At 40.7% G+C, this 24,692-nt stretch overlaps 1 protein-coding gene across 5 annotated transcripts in view; it reads right to left on the reverse strand.

Annotated features, from left to right (window-relative positions):
• Window positions 1-1,375: 1,375 nt before the first annotated feature.
• The window catches only part of LOC144088445 (oxysterol-binding protein-related protein 6-like), a 95,662-nt gene continuing 72,345 nt past the window's right edge, over window positions 1,376-24,692 (reverse strand). For all 5 annotated transcript variants that reach the window (XM_077618862.1, XM_077618860.1, XM_077618863.1 and 2 more), the window contains 8 exons: window positions 24,524-24,661; window positions 24,388-24,451; window positions 24,232-24,310; window positions 14,128-14,272; window positions 13,872-14,022; window positions 13,666-13,792; window positions 3,502-3,624; window positions 1,376-2,286 (listed from right to left, as the gene is read on the reverse strand). In XM_077618862.1, coding sequence (XP_077474988.1) covers window positions 2,178-2,286; window positions 3,502-3,624; window positions 13,666-13,792; window positions 13,872-14,022; window positions 14,128-14,272; window positions 24,232-24,310; window positions 24,388-24,451; window positions 24,524-24,661 — 936 coding nt within the window. In that variant the 3' untranslated portion in view covers window positions 1,376-2,177. The remainder of the gene's footprint in view (window positions 2,287-3,501; window positions 3,625-13,665; window positions 13,793-13,871; window positions 14,023-14,127; window positions 14,273-24,231; window positions 24,311-24,387; window positions 24,452-24,523; window positions 24,662-24,692) is intronic.

Below are 24,692 nucleotides of genomic sequence, written 5' to 3' on the forward strand. Positions count from 1 at the left end.
TGGAACTGTCCACCTTCTGGCAGACTGGTGGGATAAGCCCCTCGGCAAATGTAAACAATTGGCCTTCACCGAGGTGATATCAATAGCTGTTTTGGCTAATACTTTGACAATGTGTGGGTGTTGTCTTATTCCCTGCTTACGCTTTTGGCTAGACCGACTTAGGGTTGATACAGTAGCTCTAACAAATTCCGAATTATAAGGATTGTATCTGCTCATTGGACAGCCTACTGGTGATAACATTGATGTCCAGGATTACGCAAATTATGAAAATGAGTTGAACGAGAATTATTTTGTTCTTCCCTTTTCAGGCCAGATATTTAAGTAAGGTGAATTCTGGTAAATATCGAGACAACGGACTTCCCAAGTGTATTTGTCATAAATAAAAAATGATTATGGGATTTCGTACAAATGTATAACAGGGGGGAATGTTGGAGTTATTTTGGGTACTATTATAAATGTGCTTGAAATATTTATCATTATATGTGCTTGCAACGACAAACGCTTAATATAATTGTTACCGAAACAAACTCGAAGGTCACTTCCCCCTGCAGCTGGCTCCAAGGACGTTTAATTGTTTTGCCCTGGATCCGAGGACTGCTGACTTGGATTAAAACCTCGACCCCTCACCCACTCGCAAGTCAAAATGAAGATCTGTGAAGGACTCTTAAATTGTTATGACTTGGATTTCGCAGCAGATGGCGAAATTGAATCAATCTCCGAAAATACTCGCAAATTGTTTTAAAAGTGTTGCTCGGTTCACCTGATATGAAATTGTTTTGCTGAATGGACGCTTGCTTGTTTTAATTCTTATGCAGTTGTTTTTGATTTGCAATTGTTGTTGCAGTTGTTTTTTTACCTTAATTGTGTTTCGGCTTACCTCTTATGCAATGGTTTTGAATAGATAACCTTAATTGTTTTGACTCTAATGCAACTAAATGGGCAGGAGAGAATTCATTTCTTTAGAATGACCTGTGACGAGGACAAGTCAGGATTGATTCTCACTTGCAAGATAACTTTATTAAAGTATAACTATTAATGAACCTAACAATGTAGTATGGTAGTAATAATAGGGGGGATTCTACTTTGCATTTGATTATCGAGGCCATGTCTGCTATACATTATCTGCAATATTTTACTGTACTTTTGATTTTTTTTTTCAAAGGAAAAGGACAATGAGTTGTGGCTCAACTAATTTCAATGAAATTCAGTAGCGAGTCCCCCCTCAAAAATAGGAGGCATTTAATAACTCAAAATCTGATGATCCCATCATCTTAATCAGAGGGAACACAAATTATGTAAACAATCTATAAGGAATACAGTGTGAATCCCAAAATGGAGTAAAAGTTCGTTCGAAGATTAAAATCAAAGACAGGAAGACTGTTTCAAACTTTTTATTACAATTTAAAAAAAAATGTGACTGGTACCGTAATACAAGCTATGACTAAAATGTCCTTTAAAGATATTTATCAAATGAAAATCCAAGATCACATTGTCAATTGTTTCCCGTCAAAAATCATTATGGATTTTAGTCTTTCACCTGAGTGAGAACAGCAAATCATTGTGCTACACAACTACATAGAATGTTTGTGTCTTTGTTATATGATATGCACCTAGTAAGCTACAAGTCCAGAGGGAACCACTGGCAGAAAAAAGGACAGCCACTGCCCATGTCTTAAAATTTCCCACACAACTAGCCCACCTACAAATGACAGAAATACAATTATGGCATTTAAAACTTGATTATACAAAAGATGTTATAAAATTAAATACCAATACTTTTGGTGTGATATCTTAGAACAAAAATTGATAGAAAATGTGAACATTCACCCATGATTCATTCATATTTTTGCCTCTCAAATAAGTAATATGAATGGGCAACTTAAATCATGGGAATGTCAGTGCTCTAATGCTTATTGAAAGAGGTAGGCAACAAGGTAGGTGTTAAAACATCAGACTTCAGTTAAACAGTCGTCATTTGTTCTGCAAATGCCACTTCACCCTTATAGTCGAAATACAAAACAAATGGAACAAAAGGAGGTTCACGTATGCTTCCATATTTCCTAAAGTGGATTATCCTGACATTAGCAGCAATTTATAGAATATTTCTGTGTGCCCTAGATGTGTGTGAAACAATTGTGAGTTCCGTTTAATTTATCTACCTGAAACAAACAGTTATTCTACCAAAGGTCTAAATTCTCAGAATGAGCAAATCCTGGATCTTTACGGAGATTCCAGTAGTTTCCTTTGTACAGCCACATCTCTTGGTGAGCCTCATCCACTTCTTTTCTAAGAGTGAAAAATAAACTGAAATAAATTTATAAAGCACTTTCAAACAAAAGACGTTTGCACAATGTGTTGTACTTGGTATGCAGGAATAAAATAAACAGTATACCGTATTTACTCGCATATAAGCTGCACCCTTAAAATCCTATCCTTAAAATTGTTGAATTTTACAATGTCGCGCGTATAAGCCGCCCCCTGATTCACAATTTTCACCTCCATATTCATGGTTTTAATAGGGAGTACAAATGTGTTACTTTGAAGGGAAAATCTTAAGAAACATCATAACACATTATTTCTGGGATACTGTATGAATCAAAAGCACATTAGGGTCAATATCATAAGGAAGTTAATATGCCAGTCTTCGTAAATGCAAAATATCAAATTATTCAATTTGAAAAAATAAATAAAGCTGTCTTGATGAGAACTCGATGCTTTCTAATGACAGCCATTTCAATTCTCTTACCAGAAGTTTAAGATGTTGTGGCAGCCATATTGCTTCTAATGTCAAAACATCTCAATTCTATCGACGGTTCATATTACTGCAATAGCTGTCACTTTCGAACAACAAATAAAATTTAAAAAAAAAATAAAGTGGAATTTTGTTTTATTTCAAAATCAAGGCTACTCGCATCTGGCCAGTCAGAGCACGTTTAACTAGGTAAGCTGGCATCGCCCTAGGTAAAATGGCAGCGCCCCACCCTAGGTAAGATGGCCGCCCCGAGCAATCAGTGACGGGCACAAGTGATTTTTTTATTTCATTCATAGATGTCAAAATAAATTTAGTTTAGTGCTTTCTGTTTATCTTTTGTCTATTTTGAAATAAATTACCATATCGGCCGCATTGTCTTGCTTCATGTGCCATGGTGTAGTCAACTTGCAGTTTCGTGCATGTTGACTTTTTATGCGCATATAAGCCGTACCCTCGATTCAGTCATTTTTTGTCAAACAAAAGCGGCATGTGAGAGTAAATACGAATATATTTTTTATAAATGGATAGAATACATCAAACGAAAAATCAAAACATTGAAAGAGCCAAATCACATGCAAGATTAAAAGACAATGAATACAATTGAGTTTTTAAACATAAAAATGTAATGACACTCATGCTAGGTATAAACAACACTAACATTTAATGCACCATGACAATCTAAAATCATGAACTAAGAGTGATTTATGATGTTGAAAAGCAGCATTCGATGGATTAAAATGTCTTCTCACCTGAAGAACCTAGGGTTGTGCTCTTTCCCTTGCTTGGCCATTGCTTTTCTTCTTTCTCTCTGTTTCTCTTCCACCGCATCCTTCTTTTGATCAGCCTCTGCTACCTTTCCATCCTCTAAAAGCCTGACAGTCGGATTAAAAGGTATGATGAAATTAAGGTGTTTGTTACAACAGGCTCACACAAAAGTTATATATATATATATATATATATATATATATATATATATATATATATATATATATATATATATTAATATATTAAAGAGCTGCTTTTTTTCCAAGATGGCGCCGTCACGTGGCAGCCAGTGGCAGTAGCTCTGTCCACACTTATTTTTACATGTGTTTACAGTGTTTTACAGCCTTTCTATCTTTTTTTAAATTACATTTTAATATTTCTTAATACATTCCTTTTTACTTTACTTTGTACTTCATACTTTTTACTTTAATGTTTTTACAACTTTGTTCTGTTAGCCTGGCCTCTTTCTGCTACTTCTTTTTTGGAACCATTCAGCCATGCCTTTGCTGTCATACACATGGGACTAGCTGTTACAATACGCAGCAGAAGGAGCAACACCTCAATGCCGCTGGGAATTCGGAGCTGGACGCTTCAGACCAACCATTCCATCATGGGATAAGATGGAAGAGCTGTCGGCACTTACCAGAACAGAAACGGGGTCGAGGAGTTTTACTCTGCTACTGTTGATTCTTCAGCTCCAGACTACTGAGGAACTGTGCAGATAAGCTTGGAAGAGTGACTCTGCATATTCTCTACCTCGGTCACAGTCTGCAGAAGTTCCCCATCTTGTGGAAGACTTCCTGTGTGTGGTTCCAGCTTTATACAACTCTACAATGTCTTTTAATTGAGTCTGTATCCGTTTTTGCTACCGCAACCAAGATGGCGCCGCTCAATTGGCAGCCGGTGGCGGTAGCTCCGTCCGTTCTTGCTCGTTTTGTGTTTTTGCTGTTTTTCTGTCTTAATGATTTGATCTGGTGATTCTTAATGATCCCATATACTTTGCTTTGCTTTGTACTTTGTGCTTTTTCTTTGTTGTGATGCGGCCTTTGCCACTGTATTGTCAAACTTGTAACTATGTGTAACTATGCCTTTCCTGATCCGCATTCTCACCCTCTTGCTACTGTCACAATGAAATTTCCCGAATACGGGATGAATAAAGTTATCCAATCCAACCTCTGTCGACTCAATTTCAGGAGTACCCTTTTCCCATTTCCTGAGTTTTTCGCTTAGTGAATGCGATTCACGCAAAATCGTTTAAAAAATGTAAAAAAAAAAAAGTGTATTCATTGTATTTATTTAATATATTAATTTATTTATTATCATGTTTTTACATTAATTGAAATATTAATGCAAACTATTGAAAAAGTACAGCATAATGAAAAAAGTTATCTTTGTGTCTGGGTCCTTCTTCGTGCATTTTACAGCCAGTAATTCCACCATGTGTCACTCTGAAGTCACACATGCATGTTGTGCAATGTGCAAAAATAAGTCCTTTTGGAGACGGCTTCATGGGATATTTTGTCGAATACGAACCAATAAACTTCGGCGAGTGTCTGTTTCTTATAAAAGTTTCATCCAAATCGCCATCCATTTTGCGCTTAACCCTACTTTCTTTAGAACAACCCCGGAAATGATTTTTTTCAAAACAAAAGACTGGTAGTTTAGTCAGCCTTAATAATACTTACCGTGTTTTCAGACCTATAGGGTGCACTTAAGTCTAACATTTTCCCCAAAGTGGTCGGCCGCCTAAACAGTCAGTGCGCTATTGCATGCACTAAATTCAAGATTCAGAAGATGTCGCTGTATGACGTTGACCGCTTGATTGTCTGGGTGCACACGTGCTATAATTTTTATACGGTGAAAATGTGGACGTCCATCAAATCCGGCATATGAACTCCGAGCTTGCCGTCATTCCGGCAGGCTTGACGAAGGAACTACAATCGCTGGCTGGACATTGCCATAAACAGAACATTCAAAACCAAGTTCCGAACGGCTTGGTAGCAATGGATGTCCGATGGTATAACTAGTTATACAAAGACCGGCAAGTCGGGCGAGTTACGGGACAATGTCAATGGATTGTGGATGACTGGGCTGCATTGTCGGTCAGCACTGTTGTTCGCGCTTTCACCATAGCTGGCATCAACTCTGACATATGGAGCATAGCATCAACTTGCCCACTTGGCCGAACTCTTTATATCAGATACAGAAGATGAGTTTGACGGTTTTGTAGATGTTTAACTGTTTTAACTTCTACTAACACGTATACCTCAATAAAGCACCATCATACTTAGCTTTGCTCATGCTGCCTTTAAAAAAACACGCTAGCATAACATACACTAGACTAGGCGCCTTTTGTATTGACAAAAAAATGAAAATACACCCGCAACTGAGACTGCGGCCTTTCAGACAGTGCGTTTTCTGGGTGTGAAAATATGGCTCTTACCTTGTGAAAAAAATAAAAACGAAAATGTTAAAGCGATAGAGGCTACCTATGCAATCGATTGCCATGCAGAAGTCGCACAAGACGAACTTGTAACTCGGACTATTCACAGTGCACTCGTGTTACGCAATTCATCCGGTTTGCAGTGCAGTTGAATCAAACGCGGAAGTAAGATGCGGAAGCCGTAGCGATGGTGTGAATTTCGAGGCATTTAAATTGTAAATTTGGTACATTTCCGAAATGGTTGCTTCAAAAGAAATTTAAGTGACATTTTTTTCCCCCGGAGTTGAGGGAGGAGATTTCTCAAAAGTACTCAAATACGTTTAATGCCCAAACTTCCTAACATCCCAAAAAATGTAAATGTTATTTTTTTCCCCAACAGGCTAACAAAAGCTCAATGTTGTCCCAAGTGTTCTGTGCATCCACGGTTTCTTATTTAAGGCAACTTTATCGCCTGTAATGTCTGATGATGTAGTCTATTTGTTGCTAAGACAAATTTGTGACAAACGGAAGTAAAAAGGGTTGCTACTTTAATTTGTTCAGCGTATTAAATGACGAATGCATTAATTCATTTTCTGTACCGCTTATTCTCATAAGGGTCTCAGAGGGTGCTGAACCCTATCCCAGCTAACTACAGGCCCACACTCGTACTCATGGGTAATTTAGAGTGTTCAACCAGCCTACCCCTGCATGTTTTTGGGATGTGGGAGAAAATCGGAGTAGCCGGAGAAAACCCACGCAAGCCCAGGGAGAACGTGCAAACTTCACAGTGAGAATTAACCTGGGACCAAACCCTCAACCCCAGAAATGTGAGGCTGGCTGGCTAACCACTAGGGCACCTATGACTAATGCATTGAAAGCTAATTCAACATAAGTGAAACAACGTTCCCTTTAAAAAAAACCATACCCTAAGAACAGTATTTTCTCTTTGGTAGTAATTGTTCCAGGGATATAAATGCCTAAACAGAAGAAAACAAAATTAAAATGATCTGCAGAAGGGGTGGGCAAACCGGTCCTCAATGACCGCTGAGGGTCCTGTTTTTTTTTTTCGAGCCGATCCAGCACAGTTATACCAATGAGGTTTCTGTGGAAACAACAAGCACCTGACTGCAATCCTCTTATTGCTCCTGTAGGACACAAGATAGGTGAAGTGTCCTGTTGATGAATGAGAACAAAAACCTGCATCCACTATGGCCCTTTGTGGAGTAGTTTGTTAACCTCTGGAAATAAATACAGTAATACCTTGACATACGAGTGCCAAGATAGCGGCGCGCACGGGTGCAGCGGCTCTATGCTCTCCAGTTTGGTGTTTTGTTTTCTCAATCTTATCGTTATTTACCAACATTGCGAGGCAAACTTCTACAGTCGCCAGGATTTAATTACTCTCGGGAGGAGATGCGATATATCCATCAGAACAGATTACCAACGGACCTACAATATTCCCGAGGACATCGAGACCACCGGGATCTCCGTGGATAGTCAGCCCACTCAGATTACGACGGAGGCGGCGAAGGGAAAGAACGCAAAAGCGTGGATGCCGGGCGGGCCTAGCTGCTAAGCTAAGTAAATAACCACACTGTGCACCGCTTCCGAGTATCTTCTTGACCAACGCCAGATCCATCACCCACAAAATGGACGATTTGGAACTTCAGCTTGCTACCAACAGCTTTGTCAGGAACTGCAACATTATTTTAATCACAGAAACGTGGCTACAACCGCAAATCCCTGACGGCACGGTATCGCTAGCTATCCGGACGCTATTCCGAAATGATCGTTCGAAAGAATCGAGGAAAAGCAATGGGGGGTACTTTGCGTGTACATACACAACGAATGGTGCTGCAACAGTAGGATCATTAACACTGCTGCCCGGATTTAGAGCTCTTGGTAGTACAGTGCAGGCCCTTCTATCTACCGAGAAGCTGGCGATTGTCATTGTAATGGCTGTTTACATCCCACCGGATGCTAACATTAGCATGGCACTTAGCCTCCAGCTTGCGACTCTAAAACAGCAGCTTGACCACCCTGATGGAGTCTTCATTGTCGCTGGTGACTTCAACAAAGAAATATTCAAGATTGTTCTGCCCAAGTTTATCCAGTACGTGAAGTGTCACACCAGAGGAGATAAAACTCTAGACCATGTTTATTCTAATATCAAACATGCTTATAGAGCCACACCCATCCCTCACCTTGCTGGATCAGACCATCTCTTCCTGTCCCTCACCCCCCCATACACCCCACTCCGGAGGCTAACTAGGCCACAAATAAAGATTATAAAAACATGGCCCGAGGACGCCCTTTCTCAGCGGCAGGACTGTTTTTCCCACACCATTTGGGAACTTTTTGAACACCACAACCTCCACAACATCAAAAACTGCACGGACAACGTCACTGTAAATAAACAGATATGGGTTTTTCCTAACCAAAAACCCTGGATGACCAGTGAGACACAGGCACTCATCAAATGCCGTAACACCGCCTTCAGGTCAGGGGACAAGGTACAATAGAGCGCTGCCAGAGCAGAGCTGAAGAGAGGCATTAAAAAGGCCAAGGCAGCATACACAAGGAAAACTGAGGAGCACTTCACAGGAAATAACCCAAAGAAGATGTGGCAGGGAATACGACATATTACCAATTACAATGACAATAATGTGTCTGTTAACGCAGACGCCTCACTAGCAGGGGAACTGAACCGTTTCTTTGCCCGCTTTGAGACTGACAAATCAGACCCAGTCTCAACACATCCACCACCACCCTGCAGCAGTACACTGGAGCTTCAGAAACATGAAGTGAGACAGGTACTGCGGACTGTGAACACCAGGAAGGCTGGTGGCCCTGACGGAGTACCTGCAGCAGTACACTGGAGCTTCAGGAACATGAAGTGAGACAGGTACTGCGGACTGTGAACACCAGGAAGGCTGCTGGCCCTGACGGAGTACCTGGGAAGGTGCTCAAAGCCTGTGCTGACCAGCTGACTGGTGTTTTCACAAAGATCTTCAATTATTCCCTGCAACAATCCATCATCCCATCCTGCCTGAAATTTGCCACCATTATCCCTGTCCTTAAAAAGCCAACCATTGACAGCCTGAATGATTATAGGCCGGTTGCACTTATACCTGTGATCATGAAGTGTTTGAAAAGTTGGTCACCCACCATATCAGGGATACAATCCCTCCCTGAGTTGACCCTCACCAGTTTGCCTATAGAGCAAATAGGTCCACTGAGGACGCCATCGCCGTAGCTCTACACACAGCACTGAGCCACCTGGAGCACCATGGGAACTACGTGAGGACGCTTTTCATTGACTATAGCTCAGCCTTCAACACTATTATACCGGACATTCTGGCTGACAAACTCTCCCACCTTGGACTATCCTCTTCCATCTGCTACTGGATTAAGAACTTCTTAACCAACCGTCCACAAACTGTTAGACTTGGTCCCCACCTCTCTTCCTCCATTACACTGAGCACTGGCTTCCCTCAAGGCTGTGTACTGAGTCCTCTTCTATACTCACACTAAACACCACGAAAACTAAAGAAATAATCCTGGACTTTCGCAAACGCAGCACAGATCTGGCCCCACTCCTCATAAATGGAGTATGCATAGACAGGGTCCAGTCCTTCAAATTCCTGGGGGTCCACGTCACGGACAAGCTCTCCTGGTCTACCAACACCATGGCAGTGGTGAAGAAGGCCCAGAAACAACTCCATTTCCTGAGGGTACTCAGGAGGAACAACTTGGACACTAAGCTTCTGGTAACCTTCTAGAGCCACTGTGGAGAGCATCCTGGCATACTGCATTACAGTGTGGTACGCTGGAAGCACGGCAGCAGACAAAAAGGCCATGCAGAGAGTGATCAACACTGCCCCGAAGATCATCGGCTGCTCTCTGCCCTCACTGGATGACATTGCCAGCCCTCGCTACCTCAGCAGAGCCAGGAACATGGTCAGGGACCAATACCACGCTGGTCACAACCTGTTCCAGCTGCTGCCCTCTGTTTTTATTTTAGAATTTACCTAGTCGGGATGTGACTTTTTATACTTTTATATTACTATTTTTTTTTTTTTTTTTTTTTTTATTTGTTTTTACTGGGAAAACGCACTTTGTGGAGTAGCACCACCAATTTCGTTATACGCAGCTGTGTATGATGACAATAAAGGCTCTAGATTTGATTTGATTTAATATCGTGGCACCCGCCTAATGCGTTCCGGGACAGAGCTCATATGTCGATTTACTGGTAACTCAAATGAACGTTTCCCAGAGAAATTAACTAAAAACAAATTAATTATTTCCAACCCTCTGAAAAAACACCAAAAACAGGATATTGGATTGGAATTTTTTTTATGTGTTCTAATTCGCCATCTATTAACAAAGTAACAAATATCTAGTGGTTTAATAGTACTAAAATTAGACAGATTTTGCGGAGGGGAGAGAGAGAAGGACAGAGAGACTTTTTGCACGGCAACGCACTCGTAACATAACAAACAAATTTAAATGAACTTGGATTACGATGCAGACACTCAAAAATAAATTTAATCTAACCTTACACAAAACTTAATTCAAATTTTCTTTCAAATTTTTATACCTTTCTTCTCCCGGGTGGGCTATATTTGCCCCGCCTCTACCCTGACTTTCAGATGCAACCGATCGAGGGTTGTTTGCGTTTGTCTTCCCTTCAAAATATTCCGAAAATGATCCACACAAATGTCCTCACAATAGGATAACGCACGACCACTTGCCCGGGAAGTAGTACTCCTCTCGTATTAGCGAACAAGCTCCACCATTCGCACTGACTAACGGGGAAAAACTGAAAAATGCAACGCTCCGCCCAGTTCTCGCCGAGACATTACACGAGGGAGTTGCGACCAGAAAGACAGTGCCCATGATATTCTTATAAGCAGCCTCGCGCTTCCGCTGTATGCTCGTATATCAAAATTTGTCTCGTATCTCAAGATAAATATTTGCTCGAAATTTTACTCGTATGCCAAATTGCTCGTATGTCGGGGCACTTGTATGTCGAGGTATTACTGTACGAGCAATTTGAGATACGCGTAAAATTTCGAGCGAATATTTACCTTGAGATACCAGACAAATTTTGATATACGAGCATACAGAGAGGCTACTTATGAGCACATCATCTCGCCGGAACTCCCTCGTTTAAATGTTTCTATGCGCACTGGGCGGAGCGTTGCATTTTTTCGGTGTTTTTTCCCCGTTAGTCAGTGCAGAATGGTGTACGTGTGGCGGAGTATACTACTTGCCATTGGCAAGTGATTGTACGTTATCCTATTGTGAGGACATTTGTGTGCATCATTTTCAGAATATTTTGAAGGGAAGACAAAAGCAAACAACCCTCGATAGAAAGGTTCCTTTTAAAAACTGCAGCTAAAAGTCAGGGTGGAGGCAGGGAAAATAGAGCCAACCCATGAAAAGGGGGGGCCAGCTCTGTTCTGGGCTGTCCTTTGGACTCTGTGGAGGAAGTGGGAGAGCGAAGAAAGCTGACCAGGATGATGTCTATCATGGACAGCACCTCCCACCCCCTGCATGAGTCTGTGGAGTCCCTCCGAAGCTCCTTTAGCAATAGACTGCGGCACCCTCATTGCAGGAAGGAGCGCTTCCGCAGATCCTTCCTCCCATCAGCTGTCAGGGTCTTTAACAAAAAATGGCTGAGTGTTAAGACCTACAGTATGCATGCATGTACATCTATGTGTATGTATGTGTATGTGTTTATATATGTACACACATATATATATATGTATATCCATATGTATATCCATATGTATATCCATATGTATATCCATATGTATATCCATATGTATATCCATATGTATATCCATATGTATATCCATATGTATATCCATATGTATATCCATATGTATATCCATATGTATATCCATATGTATATCAGAGCAGAGCCAGGAACATCATAGGCGACCCTTACCACCCTGGTCACAATCTGTTCCAGCTGCTGCCCTCTGGCAGACGCTATAGGTCCCACAAAGTACGGACAAATAGGCTTAAGGACAGTTTTTCCCCACATCCATCAGAACTCTAAATTTGCGGTAACACAACACACATTCCCTTCTGAGGTAATATGAAAAGATGTTTGGGTGGTGATCTGTCTCCTACTAGCTGACTGAAGGTAAGTGAAAGACCATGAGAGGTAAGTGACCTGTATCAATAACAGCAGAATGCCAAATTACAAGTCCCTAACTATCACTTATTTAGGTCTTTCGCCGAGTAAACGCAGCTTATGGAGAAGCACCACCAATTTCGTCATACGCAGTTTCTGGGTTTGATGACAAGTAGGCTTTTTGTTGTTGATGATGACGACATGGCCTATGTCCGATTATATATATATATATATATATATATATATATATATATATATACATACTTCAGAGACACGCTTATTTATTTATATATTTATTCATGTATTTATTTATTAACTTACTTATTACCTATCTATTTATGTCTAAAATGCCTTTCCTATTTCTGCATCCTCACCCTCTTGCTACTGTGACAACGAAATTTCCCGACTACGGGATGAATAGAGTTATCCAATAATCCAAAAGGTATAAAAATTTAAAACAAAATTAGAATTAATTTTAGTGTAAGGTTAGATTAACCTTATTTTTGATTGTGTCTGTATCGTGATCCAAGTTCATTTAAATGTGTTTATGTTAGGGTTATTAGTCTTACATTATTATAAATTTGCTCGCAATGAAGAACGCTTTTCTTTACTTAGCTTATTGGTCTTGCATTATTATATATCTGCTCGCAAAGAAGAACGCTTTGCTTTACTTAACTTATTAACATTAGAAAAGTCATTTTAGAACATCTGCTTGCAACCATGCAAATGCCTGCTCCTTAGTTAGGCCAAACAAATGAAGGTTGAATCATCTTGGACTGCTGGAATGCTAAGAAGAACCTTCGGCTCAACATGACCTTCATTTGTTTTGAGCTAAAACTTCTATTGACTTCTCACTCCTATTTTCACACCCCTCCCTTGAGAGCTGAGATGTCTATTGTAACAAGGGTCCTTGATCCTTGAAGCTAATAAACAGGAAAACGATGCGTCTAACGCCAGAATGAACTTGGACTAAGACGGGTCGGTTCGATTCTCTCTTGCAAGAAAACCACAGATGAGTCTCCTGTCTTTTATTTGTGCGTGCATATGGGAATGCCTATCAGTTTATGTTATGTTCCGAGTGTGTTGCCGTTCAAAAAGTCTCTCTCCCCCCCGCAAAATCTGCCTAATTTTAGTACTATTAAACATCATAACCACTAGTTATTTGTTACACTGTTAATAGATGGCGAAATAGAACAAATAAAAATGTTTTCCATTCAAATATCCTGTTTTTTGGTGTTAGAACAAATTAATTTGTTTTTAGTACATTTCTATGGGAAACGTTCATTTGAGATACGAATAAATCGACATACAAGCTCAGTCCCGGATTGCATTAAACTCGTATCTCATGGCACCACAGTATTATAGATTTAAAAGCACGCTACTTGCATTACGTTACTAGTACAGGGATCAAGTACCTCCGTCAGTCTTGATCTCAAAAATATACATGGAAAATCTTTGCTATATTTGTGGATCTTGAAAACACGTGAAAATCATGGATTTATTTGTGTAAATATCCTATAGATAAATCCATAAACATAGCTGGCTGCCAGTACTAGCTCAGGCAACTGATTACTATACCTCTGGTCTGGTCTAAAACGCGTGTCTGTTGGCGGAAGGACAGCTTTAAGTTCAGGTGTAAGTTCATTTAGCTCTCTGGCATAGCGCGAGAATCCATAGTACTGGAAGTGATCATCAGGTTGCACATCTGAAAGAAATTGAAAACAAGATATCAGAGGAGAAGTTAACAATAGAATGCCTTCATCTTCACATGGATTGGACAGTACTTGGCTTCCAAATGCACTTTGGGGTCGGCAGTGTGTCACAGAAGATGCCCTCGTGCCAGAAACCTCCAAAATGATGGACAACCTCTCCAGCCCGATCCAAAACAACACCCTGAACCTCATTTTTACTGCTGTCAGAGCTCCAGTACCGAGACTGTAAACAGAAAGAATTGCAAATTTGTTCTACTGCTTGTTTAGTTCGGTGTGCGTGTAAGTGAAGGCAAATATATAAAACAGAGTTTTGCACTAATTTCCTGACCTTAACAAAGGTTATCTTGCAGGTGCAGATATCACTGTCTTTGTTCCTGATGAGCACCTCACCATAGTGCTCCAACCAGCGTTGCTGACTCAGCACGTTGTGAATGCAAGTAACTGCCTTGTTCCATTCATAGTGATCACCATGCCTATGTACAAGTGCTTTGGTTAAATAATTAACATGGCAATCTATAATGATAAGTTCTCTTAATTATTATTAAGAGAATTATTATTATCAATTAGTAAAAAAATAAAATAAAGGAACAGCAATAAGGTGAAATGTGTGTATTGTTGGACAGTTTTAAGTGAAGCATAGCACCTGCATGTTGATTAATAACAGGTTTGCCTAGCTGGTCTTTCCTCTTTCTAATAATATAACCCCCCTGAACAGTACATGTTGTATTGTGGAATATTGAGCTGCCCGTTAGTCTAGATGACACCTACTGTGGCAGATAGCAACATGTGTTCATGAGCCAGGGTCAGGCTGGCCTTAAAGTTATCAGACATTGCTGAAACGATGACGAAGGAGGTCAGATGTCCTTCACGTTCTCACTATACTGTGCTCAGACGTCAGACGCGATTGCAAAGGACGGCGTTTGTCCTTCACTGTACTATGCTCTAACTACAGCTAGAGCTGTATTGAGATTTTAAGTGAATAGAAAATATTTTTGCAAGTCAATAGAAAATATTTTTGTAAGTGCATAGTAAAGATTTTATTAAGATGGCCACCAAAGTAATAATTTGGCATCCATAAATTTAAACGTTTGAACCTCAAGGCGGACTGATTCTCAACAAATTTTCAATACTGGATCAGGGCTGCAATTTCCCCATTCTTTTGTTTTGCTCAGGTTATCAACACACATGCACCACAGTCATGCACTAATGAATGGACACATTCACCTGGACACACTGGAGATGTCTTCAACTATTTTAGCTAAGGTCAGCCTTGGGGTATCCAGGTGGCGAGCCGAAGTCCAGCCCATTAAAAGGGTCTTAACTGCTGTGGCCACAGTCTTCCGAGATATCGGCTCAGCCACTGGGTCCCTCGGCATATACAACAATAACAACAATACTAATAACAATACTATTAATTGATAATGGTAGGTATAAAGAGACAAAAGGAAAACTGGGTGTTTTAATAGAGAAAGGAGTCAGACAACACATTTCGGTTGTCTGAATTGGCTATTAGTGCACTCAAATTTGTATGTCACAGTCATAAGTCTTCATGTTTTTTCCCTCTCTCCTATTTCTGTCTCCAAGTGTTCTCACAGCTGTGATATATTGTGTATGTGATGTGTTTTTTCCGTAACTATCAAGGCCAGGTCTGTCACGCTATCATTATTATTGCTGTTTCTCTTTTATCGTGCTTAAGTCTGTGCATTATGAGAAAAGTATACAAATTGCTAGACAAAGAGTGAAATGTATGACGAAAGAGCATTGTCATAATTCTTTACAAATTGATCTAATTGGGGAAACTTTTTAGCTGTGAATATTGATTATATTGGCATTACAGCAGATAAACCGACACAATTTGTTGTGAGAGTTGGGTTAGATTATTTTTAGGACTGGCGGGTGTGTCCAAGCATTGGATTGGTTGGCATCTAGTGGAATGGTGTTGTAATTTTACTTTTTTTGAATGTGTCTATGTTAATTCAGTGGGGTTATCGTCTGATTTGAAGGCGTCAGCACGAATTTAGTAGAGATTGTCTGTGGAAGTGAAATATGTGGGTGTCAGGAAGTAGAAAGCAGTCTTAAAACAATTCTCAAAGAACAAAATTGGTGGATCTCTTCCGTGAAAACATTGTCAATTGGCTCTAGACATTGCTGAAGCAACCTTGTGCGTGCAGAACAATGTTTTTTCTATGGAATAAAGTTTTGCTTGCAGCATTTATTTGAGATGATGGTAGTCTTCTCTAAAATGCAATACTCCGCTAAAAAGTAACATTGCAAACATGATACCTCGCTGGGGAGGCATTTGTAAACAGAGCAAAACATCAAGGAATTTATGACAGATAATCTGTGTGTGAGAAGTCTAAAGCTCACAGTTAGCGGCTTCCGTTGAACATTTCAAAATAACAGCAAAACATGGTCTTTAGGAATTGCAGGGTTTTGTGGTTACCGTCACATTTTTTTTCGGATTCTACATGAGAATATCTTTCAAGTTACTGCAATCAGTTATAAAAAATTGAATGACACTTGGCTCCAAAATTGGGAACAGAACAAGATAGTCATTTTTGACCAATTTGTTGATTTCAAAAGTCTCTTAGAAGTGAGTATAACTTTTTAACCTATTTCGAGGATGTCAAACGGGTTGGTTTGCAGGCCACATTAATGTCAACTCAATTTCAAGTGGTCCGGACCATTAAAGATATAATATTTATTCATTTTTATTTTATTTTTTTAATCGGAGTAAAAGAACTGGATCAAAAGCCCTAAATGTTAAAATTACTTCTAAACATTTGTTTTTCATTTCAAAAAGAAGCCTTTTTTTATTATGTTCAATATCAAATTTGAAAACAGAAAATATTTTTATATACAGTGTTACCTTAGATACGAGCTTAACGCGTTCCCGGACTGAGCTTGTATGTCGATTTATTTGTATCTCAAATCAATGTTTCCCAAAGAAATGAACTAAAAAACAAATTAATTTGTTCCAACCCTCTGAAAACAACCCATCAAAAAACAGGACATTGGAATGGAAAAAGATTTTTATTTGTTCTAATTCGCCATCTATTAACGAGTAACAAATAACTAGTGGTTATGATGGTTAATAATACTAAAATTGGACGGATTTCGCGCAGGGGAGAGAGAGACTTTTTGCACGGCAACGCGCTCGTAATAACATAAACAAATTTGAATGAACTTGGATTACGATAGACACAAAAATAAATGTAACCTACCGTATTTGCACCCTGATTCTCAATTTCAAAAAAAGAAATAAGTCTATCTTGATGAGAACCCGATCCTTTTTAATTACATAAATTACAATTTTCTTACCAAAAGTTGGAGATGTGGCGGCCAAATTGCTTCTATCGTCAAAATATCTCGATTTTATTCGATGGTTCATAAATGGTTACTGCAATACTTGTCACTTTCAAACAAGAAATACAAAGAAAAAAAAATCAAAGCAGAATTTTATTTTATTTCATAATCGCAAATGTTCACGGTTCCCGAAAGGGAGGGTGTGCACGTAGACAAATTCAAAAAGGAAGTAATGTAAGCACAACCAGGAAATATGCTCATAGCCCTATACGTAGTATTCATCAAGTCTCTGGGTGCAATAATAGCCTACACATTACGGAGGTATCAAGTTTTGTATTTTAATGATCGGCCGCAGGACCTTCGATCAGCCTTAACTATAGTGATGTGCTGACATGGTAAATGCTACGGTCAGAGCACGTTTAACTACGGTAAGATGGCGGCGCCCCGAGCGAGCAATAGCAGACAGAAGTGTACTCGCCTCTGGCCAGTCAGAGCACGTTTAAATATGGTAAGATGGCTGTGCCCCGAGTGAGCAGTGACGGTAACATGAGTTTTTCACATTTATGCAAGATGCATGCGTTTTTTCTTGAATTTCATTCATAGACGTCAAAATAAATATTTATTTTTTCTCTATTTTGAAATAAATGACCGTATCGGCTACATTGTCTAGCGTCATGACGTCACAGCGCCATTTTGTCGTGACGTCAACATGTCATGGCGTCGACTACTTGCAGTTTTATGCATGTTGTGTTTTTATACGCAAATAAGCCGTACACTCGATTTAGTCGTCAGTTTTTGTCCAACAAAAGCGGCTTAGATGCGAGTCAATACGGTAATCTTATACTAAACTTAATTCTCATCATTTTTCGCTTATCCGAGGTCGGGTCACGGGGACGGCGGCTTCAGCAGGGAAGCCCAGACTTCCCTCTCCCCAGCCACTTCATCCAGCTCTTCTGGGAGTATCCCAAGGCGTTCCCGGGCCAGCCGGGAGACAGTTTCCCCAGCGGGTCATAGGTCGGCCCCGTGGCCTCCTCCTGGTGGGACGTGCCCGGAACACCTCCCGAGGGAGGCATCCGGGGGGCATCGTGATCAGATGCCTGAGCCAACTCATCTGGCTCCTCTCCATCCGGAGGAGCATCGGCTCTCCTCCGAGCCACTCCCGGATGACCGAGCTTCTCACCTTATCTCTAAGGGAGAGTCCGGACATCCTGCGGAGGAAACTTATTTCAGCTGATCGTATCCAGGATCTCGTTATTTCGGTCACAACCCACAGCTCGTGATCATTGAGGGTGGGAACGTAGATCGACTGGTAAATAGAGAGCCTCGCCTTTTGGCTTAGCTCCTTTTTCACCACGATGGTCCGGTGCAGAGTCCGCATCACTGCAGACGCCGCCCTGATCCGACTGTCGATCTCCCGCTCCATTCTTCCCTCAAGCGTTAACAAGACCTTAAGATACTTAAACTCCTCCACCTGGGAAAGGACCTGATCCCTGACCCGGAGAGACCATGCCACCTTTTTCTGACTGAGGACCATGGTCTCGGATTTTGAGGTGCGGATTCACATCCCAACCGCTTCACACTGAGTTGCGAATCATTCCAGCTTGAGTTGGAGATTACGGCCTGATGAAAACAACAGAATCACATCATCTGCAAAAGCAGGGATGCAATATTGAGGCCACCAAACTGGACCCCCTCAACTCCACGGCTGCACCTAGATAATCTGTCCATAAAATTGATGAACAGAATCGGTGCAATAGGGCAGCCCTGGCAGAGTCCAACCCCCACTGGAAACAGATTAAACTCACTGCCGGCTACGCGGACAAGACTCCGACACCGGTCATAAAGGGACCGGCCCCCGCGTAACAGGGGTTCCAGAACCCCAGACTCTGAGTACCCCCCGCAAGACTGCCCGGGGGACACGGTTGAACGCCTTCTCCAAGTCCACAAAGCACATGTAGACTGTTTGGGTGGACTTCAATGTTCCACGTCCAGGACTAAAACCCTACTGCTCCTCTTGAATCCGAGATTCGACCTTCCGGCGGACCCTCCTCTCCAGTACCCCAGAATAGACCTTCCCAGGGAGGCTGAGGGGTGCGATTCCTCGGTAATTGGAACACAAAGTAATTCAAATTTTGTTTTAAATTTTTATACCTTTTTTCTCCCGGGTTGCCTCTATTTGCCCTGCATCCACCCTGACTTTCAGGAGCAGTTTTTAAAAGGAACCTATCGAGGGTTGTTTGCTTTTGTCTTCCCTTCAAAATATTCCGAAAATGATGCACACAAATGTGTTCACAATAGGATAACGCACGACCACTTGCCAACAGGAAATGGTAAACTCCTCTCATATTGGCGAGCAAGCTCCAGCACGTGTACACTATTCTGCACTGACTAACGGGGAAAAAAACACTGGAAAAAAATGTGACGCTCCGCCCAGTACCTCAAAAATTGCTCGTATGTCAAGGTATTACTGTATTTATTTTTTTAGATTTTACAAAATGTTTTTTGAACTAAAAACAAAAGAAAAAAAATGGATAAAAAATTGCAATAATTGATTTACAAAGGGGAAAATCAGGAAACATAATATACATCTATAATCTTCATTTGAATTTGACCCTAAAACAAAAGTCGGCACTCATGATTTACTTTCTCGGGCCGTACAAAATGATGTACAAAAAAACTTTCTTTGTTCTGTGAGCCTGGCTTCTTTCGGCTACTTCTTTGTTGGAACCATTCAACTATGATTTACTTTCTCGGGCCGTACAAAATGATGTACAAAAAAACTTTCTTTGTTCTGTGAGCCTGGCTTCTTTCGGCTACTTCTTTGTTGGAACCATTCAACTATGCCAACGCTGTCACACACATGGGACTAGCTGTTACAATACGCAGCAGAAAAGAGCAACACCTTGGTGCCGCCGGAGATTCGGAGCTGGACAAAAGTGCCGGGAGAAGAGGCAACACTTCTGACATACCATTCGATCATGGGATAAGATGGAAGAGCTGTTGGCGCTTGCCAGCAACGGAGCCGAGGGGCTCTACTCTGCTACTGTTGTCTTCAGCTCCAGACTACTGAGGAACTGTGCGGATAAGCTTGGAAGAGTGACTCTGCATAGTCTCTACCTCGGTCCCAGTCTGCAGAAGTCCCCCATCTTGTGGAAGACTTCCTGTGTGTGGTTCCGGTTTTTGTCCAACTTTGCAACGTCTTTTTGAGTCTGTATCCGTTTTAGCTACCGCAACCAAGATGGCGCCATTCAAGTGGAAGCCGGCGGCGGTAGCTCCGTCCACTCTTGCTCATTTTGTTTTTGCTGCTTTTCTGTCTTAATGATTTGATTTGGTGATTCTCAATGAACCCATTTACTTTAATTTGCTTTGTACTTTGTGCTTTTGCTTTGTTGTTCTGTCTAATCACCCTCTTGCTACTGCCACAATGAAATTTCCCGAATACGGGATGAATAAAGTTATCCAATCCAATCCAATTTCCCTTGGCCTTCGGAGAAATTGAGTATTTTCAGTGCATGGAAGACATTCCCTGTTCTGTCCTGGGCGGGGGGATTGTGCTTTGTCATCGGATTGGATAAGAATTAAACAATTAATGTTAACTAGATGAGTTTCCTTTCTATAGCTTTAAAGGCATACAAATTGAGAGAAGTTAGGCTTAAAACTATCAGGATTGGCAGTGCAATTACAGGGTTTAATCAGCTAAATGTTAGAATACAAATGTAACGCTTGGCAAGGACAATCTTAAAAAAGTGGGAAATTGACAATTCAAAGAAGCTCCCAAACCTCTAACTATGAAACAGATTACATTGGTCGTTTTTATGGGTTTGACAAACTGTGGTTGTGCATGACTTCTAGATTACTTGGTGAGTGTGGCTCCCATTTCTAAAATGAGGGGATTTGGAAATTAGCTCTATTTTGCACTAGACGCTCGAAATTTAGCAGGCCTTTCATGGCATAAAACAAGTTCTGGAATATGGTCAACATTAGCACTTCCAAATTATGAAATAATGAACCTCTGAGTAATGCAAAATTCTTTATGTAGACGGGTTATCTAAGAATTAATAACCGCGGTGGGTTCCAGCCTTATAGTGTGTGGAGTACGCATGGTGCCCCCCGAGTTATAATCAATCGATCAGATAGCAATGTGGAAAATATTTGGGAATTTGGATGGAAGCAACAGATTATGGCAGAAATATTTTATCATATTAAAGTTTAATGAAATGCAGCAGCAAAGTCCATATTTGAAACTTAAGGTGTGAATGAACAAATATATCGGCTCTGCGAAATAGGGATTATGGAAGCACTGGAGAAAAAAACAGCCAAATTTGTAGATAAACTTTCTTGGGTGGGCTACTATATTATCTCATGGGAAGCCTTGTGTCGCAACGCCTTACTCCAACATGTGGCGTGACGAGCCACCATCTTAGGATGACGGGGGACTCCAGACACCGTTCTTACAGAGGCACAATAATCCTCTGGGCGGTAATAAAAGCGGAATCATCATTCGTCAGGACCGACTTGCACCTGAAGTCCAAGGAACTGAAATGTGGGATCTGTAATATTGTGTTTGTAGTTAAAAACCACAAAAAGTGGTCAATTGTGGAATATTGAGGTGCCCGTTAGTCTAGATAGCACCTACTGTGGCAGATAGCAACGTGTTCATGATCCAGGGTCGGGCTGGCCTTAAAGATATAGACATTGCTGAAATGATGACGAAGGAGGGCAGATGTCCTTCACCTTCTCACTGTACAATGATCAAGTTTTAAAAGACGTTTTTCAATAAAGTAGGTCTTGCTTCCTGTTGCGTGTTGTGCATTTTTCCAACAGTTGGACCCCTTTTCAACAAGCTTGTGGTCATACTGGTGGTTCTGGTTTTGTGCGCAGATTACCGTTGGTTCAGTTTCCACAAACCAAGAACTACGGGGGCTGAAAACGGGTATTCAGCAGCAACCATCTCCTTGCTGGGAGGCAATGACAAGCATTCATCTTTGTGCATGAGGTTGAGCGTAGAGCTTTGTCTCCTTTTTTCCTCCTGCTGCATGTTATGCGGTTGTGTCAGTCACACTTGATACAGAGATTGTCCCCGGAAGGGTCCCCTTTTTCATCAATCAACTGTCGAGAACAACCACCAGAGGATTCAATGATCACTTTTGCAATATCACTCCTCAACCGTTGTTGGCAATGCGGTCCTATTGCATCCGTTCAAGTGAATGGTAGAAGAAGCTGAGAGTTTGAGTCCATTAGTGGCTGGTGTAGGGAAGGAGGATGCAAAGGACAGAGTCAAGTGGAAAAAGTTAATTTGCTGTTGTGATCCTTACAGCAGACTTGGGCAGTTTACAGGTTTTACTGGCCCCCAAAGAGTTGCTTGAAATTACAGGAATAAGATTACAGAAATAAAAATCTACAGTACCTAAAAAATTGCACAATGCATGTTGGTCCATGGCTTGGCTTAACTGGTCTGTGTAAAGATGCTTGGAAGTAGGAAAATAAAACCCCATTTCAAAAGCCAAGTACCGTCCAATCCACGTGAACATGAAGGAATCCTATTGTTGGCTTCAGCTCTGATATCTTGTTTTCAATTTCTTTCAGATGTGCAACCTGATGAGCACTTCCATTACTATGGATTCTCAACCAATGCCAGAGAGCTTCATGAACTTACACCTGAACTTAAAACTGTGCTCTGCCAAAAAAATGCCTTATGCATGCTGGTCCAGCGCTTGTCTTAACTGGTATGTGTAAAGATGCTCAAAATTTGGGATAGCTCCTGGACTAAGTAGTGCTTATACTTTGAAATGTGTTTACAGTAATCCCTCGAATATCGCGTCTTCACTACATTGCAGATTTTTTCCTGGGGGAAATGTTTTGTTCTAATTAAAGTTTTTTTGGTAAATTCATAAAAATGTGAAAATCCACGCTGAAACCCGCAAGCGGAAGCCACTCCTGTCCTTCGCTTGCTACGAGGACTCAGCACTGAAGTAAATTTTTTTATTTTGTTTTATTTTTTAAATGGTGGTTACCCTACTTTGCGTTTTTTTCGTTTATGGCGACTATGTCGTGTCTACATTAACCGCAATACTCGAGGGATTACTGGATAGTGTCCGTGCATTATTTACAAACAGGTACTCTGTCCATGTCTATGTTGGTATTATAAAGTCAGTAATGCTAGCCAATCAAATGTTCACTCATGGAAAAAAAACAAAAGGTGGACACTTAATCCCATAGTTCCAAGAAGTTATGGTCAACTAAATATTTATAACAAAAGTCAGGGGTAATCATTAGTGTTTAGTTTGTGGTGAGCGAGTTGCCATGCTTGCTATCTGAATCTCAAACCGTCAGCCTGACTTTGATACACTTGTTTAAGATCAACAGAGGCTAGATTTTTCCAATTAAAAAAGCACTACATTGTTTGGCAGTTGGAACCAAAATACTATTACATACCAATACATTGTGATCTAAATAAAAAACCTTTTAAAAAATCCATTGTAGCGCAAATGTTACTGAAAGAGTTACAACAGCTGCACAATTACAATTGTTTTTCTTAAATGTCCTTGAATAGTTTTCTGTAAAACAATCACACTCTTGCACAAACAGTAGCCTTATTAATAAAGAATCACAATTTGCTTATTTAGGGTGAAAGCACATCAAGGTTATCCATTAATTTACATTTGTTTTTTGTGTGGCTGAAAACCTTCTGTTTGTCTGCCAACGTTGACAACCTGCACAATTTATCCAGGGTTAAGGAACCGCCTCATAGTACCAGTGAAGATAATTATTCAAGACAAAAACCAGCATGTGTGGAAACCCAGCCAAAAAAGATCAAACTTAAAATGATTTCCCCATGAAAAACCAGTCCTGTTTTGAGGGTTTTCTAATTGTTTCCATTGTAGTGCACCTGATGTTAATTCCACACTAATACAACTGAAAGTGATTAACGATGCTCCTTAAGCAACCAGAGAATTATCAGACAGGTTTAAGTAATTTCATGCCAGGCCCAATGAAAAAAAATGTTTTTGAAAGCAGTGGTTGTGTGTGTGCGCGCACGCGCATGCGCACGCGTGTGCGTGTGCATGTATATACATTTCCACACACACAGGTAAACATATGTACATATATTTCCTCCTGATTTTACCTTGGTAAAATAACATTGACAGGTCCACTTGAGATAATCTCTACTGACTTGCCCCAAAACTTGTTCTTCCATCTTTGATCTGGTTACAAACAAAAGCCAAGAGACTACATACTGTTAGAACCAAGAGATAAAGGGGAATTTATCATGTTTCACTACCTTGCCAGAAAGTGAAGTTTGAAGACTCTGCATGGCACGCAGAGATGGGTGGATGATGACTAACCTGAAGATATTTGCGAATGAAGTAGCTTCCGAAATAATTCATCAATCACAACAATCAACAAAAGAAACATACCTGTTCGCTGATATAGCGGAAGCCTCGGTCTTCTCTAAAATTCTCATATGTTTCTCCCAGAACAGGATTAAACGGTTTGTTGCGAAATCTCCACGATGCCCACGCATATCCAGAAATACAGAATGTGGCAACATATACCTGGTAATCCAGGTAACAGACACTTCTAATC

The sequence above is a fragment of the Stigmatopora argus genome, chromosome 14, assembly GCF_051989625.1.
Source record: "Stigmatopora argus isolate UIUO_Sarg chromosome 14, RoL_Sarg_1.0, whole genome shotgun sequence".
Classification (NCBI taxonomy): domain Eukaryota; kingdom Metazoa; phylum Chordata; class Actinopteri; order Syngnathiformes; family Syngnathidae; genus Stigmatopora; species Stigmatopora argus.